Raw genomic sequence first — 12954 nt, 5'->3', positions numbered from 1 at the left:
CCTTTAAGGAGAATGAAATTCAGACAGAGAGAGAAGCAAGAAGCTGAAATCTACGAAACCCGGAAGAGAAGGCAGAGCCCAGCGGACGCCGCCGTGTGCCATGCCAGGTGACAAGAGTCCAGGGTCGCCCGCAGCCCATCTTCAGGAAGAAAGCACCGTCTTGACGATGCCTTGATTTGCACATTTTCATGGCGTCGAAACTGTAAGCTCGTGGTGACGGGAGCACGTAATTGGGAGACTTGACAGTGCTGGGTGGTGTGTGAACGTGGTGGAGAGGGGAAGTTTGGAGTCATGTGTCACCAGAAGGGAAGGGAGAGGTTAAAACCTGGGAATATCAAACGCAGTGAATCTTGTGGTGGACAGCGCCCATGAGTAAGTGGACAGATATTTAAAAGTTATTTTATGAACTAGAACAAATGTATGACACTTTTACAAGAAGTTAGTAATAGAGGGGTATATGGGGAAAATGTGCCTATTACAAACTATGAACTATGGTTAATAGTAATAGTTTGATACTCTTTCATCAGCAGTAACAAATGTTCCACTCTGATACTAAAACGGGGGGGGGGGGAGGGTATGGGAGGATTTGGGTTTCCTTTGTCATTTTTTATGGAGTAATGAAAATGTTCTAAAATCAGTTGTGGGGAGGCATGCGCGGCCATGTGATGACGCAGTGAGCCAGCGATCACACACTTGGGATGGTTTGTATAGAGTGTGAATGTATCTCAAAACTGCATTTTAAAAAATAACAAAACTAAGTTTGTGAGCTAATAAATTTCCACTGTGAAAAGCCAGTCCACTGCCCGATCAGCGACCCAGCGCCCGTGCTCCCCCACCTCAGCCCCGCCGGAGCGCCCCAGACGTCAGAGGCCACGGAACAGCACCCCTGGGCTCCACTCTGCCAACAGCAACTCCCCCGCCACACACACACACATACACACACACACACACACACTATTTATTGTCCCAACCCAAATTGTCTCCAGACATTCTCCAATGTCCCCGAAAACGGAGGGCAAACCTCGCCTCGAGTGAGTGGCTGGTCTACACTGATGCTGGGTGTGACGCTGGCCTCAGTTTCTCCACTGTCAAGTTGCTTGTCCTCCTCCGACCAGAAATTAAAACTCTTTGGAGATACTCTGGTACTTGAGTGAATGTCCAGTTTCAAACCCAGGCGTGATTCTCGCTTTATCAATTACAGCAGGAGGGCTTCCAAGCCACCGTCTAAACGCTTCCTCCTCCATTTGCTAACTGGCATCTGGATGCAAATAAACTTGTGCTTTCCTCTCGTGAGCTGACATTCTCCGGTTCTCTTCAAATGCAGTTCCTGCTGGAAAAGGAGGGAAGCAGCCTGGTTTCCCTCCCTCTAACCATTTCCAGCTGAGGAATTTAATAGACACCTCAATGGGAACTTTCTGGGTTTGGGTACCAGTGGGTCGCAGTGATGAGATGTCTGAGGACCCACTCCAACGCTGTCAGCACTCCAGCTGCATCGGGCTCTTTCCAGGCAGCGAGCACTGCAGCCGTGATGAAAGAGAATGTTCCCAGCGAGCCGGCTGAGCGGCCCTGAGCCACACCCTCCGCCCCCATCCCAGGCCAGGCCAGTGCGTGCTGGGTGCAGGGCTGGGCACCCGGCATGTGCACCCCCCAGGCAGCCGCTCACTGGGCTGCCCCTGGAGACTCACCTTGAGGGATCACCCACCACCCAGTTGAGACCCAACAGCTGAATTGAACCACAGCAGAAAACATGCAGTTTCCCTTCTTACACCAGTGAGTCCTCAAATGTTTGTTACTGGCAGAGAAAAGTATACCCAAAACTAAGCCCTCAACTGGAAAAGTATCAAAAATATAATGGAATTCAGTTGGCTGGGTTAAAAAACAGGAACAAAAAAACCCACAATCAGTATGAAAAATCAACAGTCAGTACGAATCAATACTCTTTCTGTAGGCAAAGGCCCACAGCTTAGAAAGACAGTGCCCCATTTATATTAGTAGTATAAGCACAAAATGCCTAGGAATCCAGTAAAGAAATCTGCAAGACCTCTATGAAAACTACAAAATACTATGAAGGACAGAAGAGAGCTTTTGAATAAACAGGGTGGCTGTTCTTAGAAAAGAAGCTTGCATTAAGATGCCAATTTTCCCCATAAGCCTGAAAATGTAATGCAATCCCTATAAAAATACACACTGGGTTTTTAAGGAGTCTATTGTAAATCTTCGACCCCTAAATTACTGGAAATATATCCTGGATGTGAACTCACACACTCATACAAACATATGTACCACAACTCAACCCACTGAGGGATAGAAGTCGTTTCCCCGACAATATTTGACAGTTTAAAATAAGGGCATTCCTTCCAACTTAGTAATGAAAAGGAACAAACTAGTGATACACACTGACATGGACAAATTGAAAAACGTTATACCAAGTGGAAGAAGTTGAATGCAAAAGCCCATACCGGACTGAAGCCATTTGAAAGCACAAGAACAGGAAAAATAACCACATCTAATAGAGCAGAACAGAGATTGTCCCCGTGTGTTTTACTGTAAAACTAACTTGGAAAGGGCACGAGGGGGCTTCTGGAGTGATGGAAACATGCCTTCAGAAGGAAGTGAGTTTCATTTCTCAAAATTCAAGCTGTACACTTAGGATCTATGCATTTCATATTTTACCTCAACAACAACAAAAAAAAATAGGGGGAAGAGCATGAGATTCCTATGTAGAACAATCTCCAAGTTGAAAAGCAGTTTTAATAGATGCTTCCAAGTGGTAGGAGAGATGAATTCAGATTGTCAAGGTATATGGGAATGTGGAAATGTAAAGGCAGCATACTTTCACCATATTCACTACATACTTTTTAAATGAGTTTCTAGCTTAAAAAATATAAGCAGAAGGAAGACAAATATAAATTTAAACACTCCCAAAATAGAAAATCTCTGTATAGCAAAGATGTGACGAATCAAGATGAAATACAAATGAGGACAAATCCCCCTCCTGCCCAAACAGTTCACGGCAAGGAAGAAGTCATCCGGTCACCACCAAGATAAGGTAAAAGATTCAGTATCACGGGGGACTGCCAGGTCACTATTGGAAACTGCTAGCAAGACTTCATTCAGTGGGCAAGGATGAGAAGCAGGAGCCTGAGGCAGCGAAAGGAAAGCTGGCCGTGTTGGTGGGAACACGCTGGAACCTTCCCAATGCTGGGGTTCAGGCGCACGTTTGGAAGAAGTAGAAAATATTAAAATATTTAAGACCCGGTAACCCCGAAATCTCCCTTCTAGATATATGCCCCAAAGGAGATGTGGAAGAGCACACAAAAGTGTTCTGTGGTTACCATTTGTAGTAGCAGAAAGTGGGAAACCAGCTAATTCCCTAGTATTGCGGAAGTGAGGAAGCGAGCAAGTTTCACAACAGAAGTTCCTGTGGTCCTCTTCTAGGTTTATGACGAGCGTCTGGGACTCTGGGTGATGAGCCCAACAGCTGCAGCACCCGAGGGCTCCGCTGACGAAACCGCAAGCCCAGGTGGGGGGCGGGTTACTCAACAGCCTCAGAGGGCCCTCCGGGTCGTACGTGCTGGTGTCCGACACTTCTTGGTACGTGCTTCTGCTTAGTCAGCAACCTGAGGAGACTTGTTTGTCTTAGAACTCGGTAGGATTGACTTCCACTGGGTGCCGCAGGAAGCCCAGCTAACCGAACCTTAAGCTAACAAGGGGTTTCCATTGGGTGGGCAGCCTAGGAAGCAGAGGGCAGCTCCTTCTCTCTTCCTGTCCCACCACCTGCCGCCTGGGGCTTCTGTCCTAGTGATCACAAGATGGCGGCAGCACCACCAGGGACCACAGCCTGTTCCAGACCAAAGAAGGGCTACACAGCCACAGGCGAGGCCAGCCAAGACCCTTCTTTCACAAGGCTCTGCTGGAAGCCATGCGAGTTCCCCTTGCATCTTGACGGCCAGAACTGAATCTCCTATTAGCCTCCCCCACCCTCAAAGACACACACGGACCCAGAGTGATCTAAGACAGACAGCTCTGCGGGGTCACCTGGAGGCCAAGGAGAACTCTCCCACCGGCCTTGGCTAAAGCACGAGTCACCATCAAGGGTGGTTTACAGGAGAGATTTATTTGAAGAAATATTACAACATATAAAAACTACATAAAGTCTTAATTTCCACTTATTCAGTGGTAGATTTAATATAATGCATAATAAAAAACTTTTAAAATCCAGAATGCACAAAGTACTGCACAGTTTGATCACTAAGCAATTAGTTGATAAGCGAACCTCACAGAACAGTTCCATGTCAGTCAAGGCTACAAACATCGCAGACAACACATTTGAACCAACAGATTGTGACACGTTAAAAATACAACATCAGTGCATGTTGGGGTTTCCTGGTGCCAGAAACAAGGATGACAGGAGGGGCACACTAGTCCTTAGTCGCTTTCTCCTCCTTCACTTTAGCTGAAGGGAAATAAAAGGGAAAGTCAGGAGGGGACAACATGGCACTCGGCAGTAGGCAAGGACACGTACAGGACAGCGGGGGATGCACGCATGCAGATGCCGATGGCTGACCTAACCAGACCTGCTGCGGATCTCAAGGAATGTTCAGGGAGCTCGGGCACCCCTCAAAAGCTGCCCCCAGAGTACATTTCTAGAGCATATGGGCTAGTTTCTGAGGAGAGAGGAAAATACTGGAGACCCAGCAGGGCAGCCAGTCCCCTGCATAACCGCTGTGTGCTGGGCTCTTGCTCTAAATATTTGCCACGCACAACTGACTCAATCCTCACAGCCACTGGAGAACAACGGAGCCACCAGGGAGGGTGGGTAACTCGCCTGAGCCCCCAAGCCAGGTAGAGGCAGGAAGCGAGCACCTACAGCCGCTCCTGGGGGCGGAGCCTGTGCACCTGTCCCACGGGGGCTGTGGGCCCAGGAGGAACCTGCCCCCCTACCCCCGTACCTGAGGCGCTCTCTCTGGCTTTGGCCAGCACACAGAGTCTGATCTCCAGGCCGATGGCTCTGGCCAGGGGTGGTGGCACGGCATTGCCCACCTGCAGGAAGGGAAGGACAGCAGGGCCTGGAGTGGCTCGGCCAGGAGCGAGCCCACAAGCCCTTCCAGCACGAGGGTCCAGACTCTCCCTTTGCCCAGTTCTCCCACCCCAAGTACCATGTGGAGAACTACTGAGGGGAAGGGCCTATGGAGGGTGGTAGAACAACTTAAAGATGATGACACAGACACTCCCAAGACATGTTTAACTACAGCTAACAATGGCTACTACCAGAAAACAGCTGGGAAGAGGTGAAATGGGGTGGTTTTCACTGTCACCCCAACACACAGGTGGCGTCCTAAGCTGTGTGTGTTACTTTTAAACAATAAACTTGAGTAAGTGACAGCCAGCCCCACACCCTGAGAGTCGCCTAGGGATCATGACAGCACACTGTCACTAGCACCCATCCTGCCTGCTCCTTTACTGAAGTCTGAAGTGTCAGGACGTTTCTTTGGGCTACACCTCTGCCTGACAGCTGTGAAGGGTGTCGGTGCGATGACTGAGTGGGCTCATGAGGCCCATCCTCCCCACCCGCCCTTCTCTCTGGCTGCCCCTCCGCCGAGGGCTGTGGCTGACGAGAGGGGATGAGCTCGGGGTGCCTGGCCATCACCCTCACTGCTGGACACTCTATGTCCTGGTGAAAAACCCACAGCCTCCCTCTTCTCATTAAGCCCAGGACACCTTTGGATGAAACAAAGTGGCGGGGACAGACCCAGAGCAGGAGGGGCCCAGCCCCCACCCGCCCCACTGACCTGCCGGTGCTTGTCCAGGATGTTACCGAACAGCCGGTAGGTATCGGGGAAGCCCTGGGAGCGGGCACACTCCCGCACGCTCACCACGCGGTGCTGCTCGGGGTGGAGCACACGGCCCTGCAGGCGAGAGGCCGCATAGAGAGGGGACCAAGGTAGGCCAGGGCCTTGGGGGGCTGGGGAGGGAAACTGCCCTGGAAAGAGCCAGACTCAGGCCTGGGGGTAAGCCTGTCTGTCACATCGGGGGTGGAGGAAGGCAGGCACCAGGGGACCACTCGCCACCTCACAGCACCAGCAAGGCCCACGTCCCTATTCTCTGCTGGCCCTATGGGCCCTCCAGGGCTGCGGTGGGCCCTTACCTGCTTGCCCATGGGCTCAGGGTTGGTGACAGTTGTGCTGAAGAAGCCGTCCCACTCGAGCCGCCCGTACAGGCCTGCCCAGTGGTTGTGCCTGTTCCCGGTGTGGGGCAGGCACCAGGGGATGAGGGTGTTGAACTGCCTGGCGGCTGGGTCACAGGCTTTACCCGCTGGAAGAGAGCACTGCGGTAAGGCTGCGTCTGGCCAGGAACAAGGCCTGAGGGGGCGTGGACCGGCACTCGGAGCTCCCACTCTGTGCAGGAGCTTATTAAGCAACAGAGCAGGTGACAGTCCCCATTGGTGCTCTCAATGCCCTTGCACAGCAGGGACCCCAAACCTGGCTCTCCGGGATCTCCGGGCAGTGAGTGGCAGCTCCAAGCCTGCCCTGCAGGTCAACGGAAACCCCCAGGCCTGCAGGAAAACCAGGGGACAGAGGCAGCAAGCGGGGTCCCACCTTCCACGCAGGAGCAGACCCCGCGCAGGGCACCAGCGCTGCTGCGCCCGTTCTTCCTGTCGTGGTGGGTGTAGCGCAGTTTCCGGGCCATGGTGCCGTCTGAGAGCCGCACCTCGATGTTGGGCAGGTCGCGCCAGTCAGAGCCCGGGGCCAGAGGGATATGGCGCATGCGGGCGGCCACCAGCGCGCTCATATCCTGGAAGAGGGAGGCGTGTCCGTCAAGGGCTGGGCCTCACTGGGGGTGCTGTGCAGACCAGGCCCCCCGTGGCCACAGCCCCGTAAGTAAGTGCAGGGAAGGGGCAGGCACAGGTGAGGGAGGACTTTGGTCAAGTGCTGGGGAGGCTTCCCCGAAGAAGTGACATGTAAGGACGGGGAGGAGCTGGGGGAGGGTGTGGCGGGCTTCGGACATGCAGGGAGACACCTAAGCCAGTGCACATAACGGAAGTAGTAAGGGGCAGGCAGAGGGAGCAGGGGCCACTCTCCCTGGACTATTCCAGGAACAGAAGAAGCTCTGGCTGCAGCACTGCAAGACCACGTGCGTGCCGTGGCGCACGGGCCTGAGGTAGCCAGGGGGGAAGTAGGGAGACAGCTGATGGGTGCAGTCCAGATGACAGTGTTTCCACCACGGGCCAAGAGCAAGTCAGGAGGAGCGAGGGGCTGCAAAGCGCTGCGAAAACCCACAGGAAGGAGGAACCCTAGGGTCAAATGCTGTAGTTGCAGTAGCTAGGTGCAGGTGTCGACATGGCCAGGTGATGGTGCCAGCTGCTCTGCTGCTGTGAACTTAAAACCATGAGTGTGTGAAATACATCTATGGCTGGTTACATCTGCCATTGGAAAATGGTACTCCCTTCCACATGAGTGAGGTTTCAATTTGATTAACTGGAGGCTTAAAAGGAGAAGTCAGAAGCGAGAGCAGCAACTCAGTACAGCACACCTCAGCTCAGCCAGCAGAGACCCAGAGATTTGGAGATGCAGAGAGGAGTCACCCTGGGGAAAGCCATCTGAGCCCAGACACTGGGAGAGAGGGCCGGCAAACGGAGCTGTGTGTCTCCCCACGTGACCGAGAAGCCCAGAGGAAAGTAAGCCGCCTTTCCTCCAAGGAACTGTAAGTCTGTAACTAAATAAATCCCCTTACTAGAAGCCGACCTGGCTCTGGTGTGTCATATTCTGGCAGGTTTAGTAAACTAAAACAGTGGCCCTCACAGAGCCATGGGTGGGCTCAGGCTGGCAGAGTGATGCAGGGCTGAGCTGCGGTGGGAGACGTTACCTTACAGATGTGGTCCCTGAGGATGGGCTGGTACTGTGAGCCCCGGAGCTGCCTCTGGAACCAGGACTGGGGTTCCCCATTGTACGAGATCTCCAGCGCCGAAGCCCCGTTCCGGATCTCGGGGAGGTCAGACATTGTGTCCCGAACCGTGATGGTTCGGAAAGGACCTGAGCTCAACCTGAGGAAGCACAGGAAACGGTCAGTCCCATTGGGCAAGCCATGATGCCACGCCTGCGTCCCAGCTCTATGCTGTGGGCCAGTACCAGGTACAGCCCTTCTCAGTCACATGGGGCAAAGGGTTGCCCAAGGGCACGTGACACTCTTCCCCGGGCCCACAAGTGGTCCTGTCTGAGAAGGGGCTGTGCTCAGAACCACATCTGGGTGCTCAGCAGTGCCACATACAGCGCCTGCTCAGGCAGGCTCCGCCAGGGACAGGGACCACGAAGGCAGGTCAGAACCATCGGCTTTCTCTAGCCCTTTCCCTGGCTCAGGCCTCTTGATCGAGCACACCCCCATCCTACGGCGCCCACGAGCTGAAGGTCCCCACCTCGTGATGTTGCTGACAAACTTCTTGTCGTCCACCACGACGCTCAGCTGGCAGGCCCTGGGCGCGAACACGTGCAGTGGCTCTGGGAACAGGGGGAGCTTCTCCCCAGGGGCCGCAGCCAGGATGATGGCTCGCCTCCGGGTCTGGGCCACACCGTACTGGCCAGCCTGCAGAGGCCACACGCACGTCAGCCGGGCACTCCTGCCGGGCCAGCAGCACCTGGCTGAGTGGAGCCCGCTTGTAGGACCCTTTACTTAACCCAGCAGGTTTACTCTAGTGAGGGAGCAGGACCTGATCAAGGGACAAAACATGACCTCACGTAGTGGCCATCAGAGGTCTTGGTGTCCAGGGAGAAAAGTGGCTGGGGCAGAGCTCACGAGCCCTTGGGGCAGCCCCAAGGGGGGTGCTCACTCAGCCACCCCCACTTCTGTCCAGTCAAAGTCTCCCTCCCGTTCTAACAGCCACCTCACTTGGGGGTCTAGCCTAGTTGCACCATTGATACTACACGGATGGAGCAGAGCCGAGGCCTCTCGGGTCACGCCAGGCCCCTGCCCCTCCCTAAACAGTCAACTGGAGGGCAACCCTCGGCCTGTGCCAGGGGTCTGTCACACATGTTCCCCTGAGGAAAACACTTGTTTCTTTCAACTGCTATAACAGTTCAGTCTTTGCATCAGTCTGCAGATCTTGCTTCACTCACCCTCCTTGGAGCCACCTGCTCTAACTGTCAGAGCCCTCCTGGGCTGGCTTTCCACCAGTTAAGCTGGAAACAGTGCAGCACAGGCCCCTCCTTGGGTGCATGGGAGAATGTGCTAAGAGCTGCTGGGGCTCCAGCAATGTGCTTTTAAAAACTGAACTCTGAGAGCTTCCCAATATGGAGGGCAGGCCCAGGTGTCCACCTCCCTCCGCCCTCTCCAGCATCTTGGGTTCCCAGAACAACCCGAGAGCAGGCTCGCCTCTGTGCACTGCTGTGGGCCAGGCCAGGCGGCTGCGGCCCCACTCCGCCCTGCCCCAGGAGGGCCCACCTGCAGCACGCCGAATGTGCACTGATAGCCCATGCGGACCAGGCACCGCAGCGTGAGCTTTAAGACCATGGAGCGCTTGAAGGAGACGAAGTTCCTGACGTTCTCCAGGAGGAAGTAGCGGGGCCGGTAGTAGTCACAGTAGCTGCGGGAGGCAGGGGAAGTGAAAGGAGCCCACACAGGCCCAGGGAAGGATGACCCTCTGCCAGATGCCACTCCTGAAAGTTTGACATTTAGCTATCAAGAACTCATACCTCCCACCTCTCTTGGAATCTCTTTAGCAAAAACTGAGCTTCAAGTATCCTGAAGGCAGAGACCAGGAGTCTCCCCTCAGCGAGGGGACACAGCAGGGGCAACCCCCCAGCAGGTAGCATCTACCGCCTGGCACGTCTGGTGCCTCTACCCTGGGCTGTCTGTCTAGATATATCCGGGCAGCACGCAGGGGCACGTAGCAGTGCCCCAGGCCTGAGGCTCGCTCACCTGAGGAAGGAGACCACCAGGGAGTTTTTGAACTTGGAGTAAGTGCGTGAGTTGAAGCGGTTCATGCCGCTGAAGCCTTGGCAGGGCGGGCCCCCACACAGCATCTCCACGTCCCCCTTCTGGGGCAGCCGCTGGCCACGGGAGTTGGTCTCCTCCCCAGCCATGACCAGCTTCAGCAGGACGTTGCAGTCCTCCGTGAACACTGTGGAGCCGGGGTTGTTGAGCCGGAAGGCCTGTGCCGCGGGGTCCCACATCTCAATGGCCCACAGTGTCTCACAGATGCCTGGAGGGTAAAAGGACCAAGACTTGCTTTGAAGTCTCCTAAGGAGACTCTGGATTCACAGTCATGCCCACAGCCAGAGAGGGCTTTCGGGCGGAACCTGCCCGGTCGGTTATGCTGGCTGCTCAGGGAGAGAAAACCTACTGCCTTTGGTTTACCTGCTTGGTGAAATCCTTCCGACAGTCCCCCACAGCCAGAAAACACATCCAGAGTACGAAGCTTGGGCAGTTTTATCTCTGCCTCCGGCTCACTTGGCTCAGATGTTGGGGACCTGGTCTTGCTTTTTCCTGGAGATGACAGGCCACAAACTTAATCAAGTCCTCAGAATTCTAACTCTCTACTTTCAAATACTTTGTTAATTTCAATGTCAAACTCATTTTGAGCTGTGAACAGTACAGAATGAGGGCTGGACAGTGAAAGCTGGGAAACAGGTACTGTCAGGGGCTCCCCTGCTATTCTACATGAAGTGACATGTAAGGAATCCTTTGAGTGACACAAGAAAGACTTGAAAAGAAAATTTTGGGATAAAGACATACCTTTTCCCTTTCCTTTTCCTTTATTCCCAGGGCTACGGGCGTGGTTTGGAGGATCTTCAAAGCTTTTGTTTTTTGCATTATAGGCCTGAAAAGGAGAGAAACACATTGGTCCCCACTCTAACAAAAACTGTTTAAGAAGTCAATTTGATAAAGATTCACTTAATGTCCCTCAAAACAGGGCAATTAAAAATTAACCACCAATAAGAACTGTTTGATTTTACTACCCTGGAAACTCAAGAAGAAGAAAAATATATATCATTCTATTAATATCAATCCTTTTTTTGGGTCAACATTGAAATCCTGCTATAAATATCTGGACTATCATTTTTTAAAATAGGAAAAAACATCATGCAAAGAGACTACTGGGCAATTTGGCTATAGGTACTAGCCTGGGAAAACACAAGCATACGTCATTTTAAGACAACTCAACACATAAAAGCCAAGCTCAAACAATTTACAAGCAATTCACTTGGTCAACAGATTCCCAGACCCCCTGGAGACCTAGGGCAGGTTGTGTGGGAGGAGTCTGGATATGGGAACCTGGCTCCAGGGACAGAGAGCCACCCGGTGCCATGGCCAGCCATGCAGGTGGGCACAGGGAAGGGGCAATTTCCCCTAATGCACACAGAGGCACTGGTCAGGCTGGCGGAGATGGCGTCAGTCCTCAGTAAATCTTAGTTGTGCCAGGACACACTGTTGTGTGTGTGTGTATTTTAAAAGCTTTGAATGTTAAGCCCCAGAACATGACGGTTGGGATTTGTATATGGCTGACTCTCCTACAACGTCAGCCTTATGGACACTGCCCAGATGCTACTGAAGCTGCAGTGGGATGGGATCACACAAGTCAACTCCCTACTCCCTGTAAAACCTCAAAGCCCTTAGGCATAACTGAACACTGGGCATGAGAATGCTGGCCGGGGGACGGCAGGCTGACCATGAAACCCCTCCCTCACGCACGCTGGCGCAGCACCTCGAGGAAGTAGAAGCGGTCTGGGCCACCCGACGAGTAGTCTTGGAGGCAGCCGGGCAGGTCCTCGCCGTACTCCACGCTGCAGCGGCCCTGCACGGCCTTGAAGTCCACCACAGCCTCCTCATCGCTCCAGTAAAGCAGGTTGATGTCCGCATGGTAGCTTGCCGGGGTGGACTTGTGAGTGTTTTCTGGCCTAGGAGAGGAAGTATCTGTGCTACAGAATTCTTCTTTGCTGTGTGCTAGCAATGAGCTAAATGGCACCATATTCCTGGCAGATCCTCCGAGCACCAGACACTATAAAGTGAACATGATGCACAGCCACGGAGTCTGTGAAAGGTCTGGCTGCCCTCATACCCTGAGCTCAGCCCAAACAGCCCCCTTCTGTTGAGAGGTGTGCACAGAGCACCTCTCTCTCACCTCCACCAGTGGGACTCCTTTCTTTCCTTGTTATTACAGCTGAGCATTATAAATCATTGTAGACTTTAGAAAAATCTTTGTTAAGACATACATTAGCTAAGAAGTGAAGCAGGCTTGTAATACCCATCTGCATGGGTTAGCTTAGGTTAGTTCCCAATCTCTACCAGTTACTAGGTCCCCAAATAATAAATCAAGGCACTGGGAAAAAGGTACAAAAGTCCTAGAAACAGGAACGAGAGCCTGTAGAGAGCTGAAGGGCCCTGGAATAGTAATGGACTGGCGGGAGGGGTGAAACCTGGACCATCAGAATGGAACTCTAGGGCCCTGAGTGGTGGCCAGGACATTCCACCCCTGCTTTTATCACTCTCTGAACTTCTGCTCACGTATTTCTTTTGGTGAAAGGGCTCAGCAGCTTTAATGTAAGGATCTGAAGGCTGACAGTGACATGTATTTACAGTCAAAGTGACCAAATAACCAGAAACTTTTAACAAAACAGCTCATCCAGCCAGCACTTAACATACACCTGTGTGTACTGTGCCTCCACCCCGTTTCTGCAGAGTTCCTGGCCCACCTGTAGAACTTGTTGACCCTGATCTTGACATCCGTCTCGCTGGGCCTGCCGTTGCTTTTCTTGGGACAGAAGATCTCCTTGATTCGACCAATCCGGAAAGGCTCAGGAGCGTCCAGGTTGCTGCCCTTGATGTAATCGGAGTATTTCCGGTAGTGCTCCGGGTACAGATCTTCATCCACCGCTTCCTTCCGCGGGCGCTTCAGGGGGCTGGACAGCTTGATGCTGCAGAGAAGCAACCGTTACCCTCACTCGACATTACACTTCATGC

At 53.1% G+C, this 12954-nt stretch overlaps 1 protein-coding gene across 3 annotated transcripts in view; it reads right to left on the bottom strand.

Moving 5' to 3' along the window:
- Positions 1-4100: 4100 nt before the first annotated feature.
- DNMT1 (DNA methyltransferase 1) overlaps positions 4101-12954 on the bottom strand; it is a 44302-nt gene continuing 35448 nt past the window's right edge. For all 3 annotated transcript variants that reach the window (XM_077121865.1, XM_077121866.1, XM_077121867.1), the window contains 13 exons: positions 12687-12908; positions 11699-11891; positions 10729-10813; positions 10351-10479; positions 9913-10195; positions 9436-9577; positions 8414-8580; positions 7867-8044; positions 6600-6795; positions 6149-6315; positions 5793-5909; positions 4953-5043; positions 4101-4456 (listed from right to left, as the gene is read on the bottom strand). In XM_077121865.1, coding sequence (XP_076977980.1) covers positions 4422-4456; positions 4953-5043; positions 5793-5909; positions 6149-6315; positions 6600-6795; positions 7867-8044; positions 8414-8580; positions 9436-9577; positions 9913-10195; positions 10351-10479; positions 10729-10813; positions 11699-11891; positions 12687-12908 — 2005 coding nt within the window. In that variant the 3' untranslated portion in view covers positions 4101-4421. The remainder of the gene's footprint in view (positions 4457-4952; positions 5044-5792; positions 5910-6148; positions 6316-6599; positions 6796-7866; positions 8045-8413; positions 8581-9435; positions 9578-9912; positions 10196-10350; positions 10480-10728; positions 10814-11698; positions 11892-12686; positions 12909-12954) is intronic.

This window comes from Tamandua tetradactyla, chromosome 11 (assembly GCF_023851605.1).
Source record: "Tamandua tetradactyla isolate mTamTet1 chromosome 11, mTamTet1.pri, whole genome shotgun sequence".
In the NCBI taxonomy this organism is placed as follows: Eukaryota; Metazoa; Chordata; class Mammalia; order Pilosa; family Myrmecophagidae; genus Tamandua; species Tamandua tetradactyla.
The sequence above is the reverse complement of the archived record's forward strand: the minus strand, read 5'-3'. Positions and strand labels throughout refer to the sequence as shown.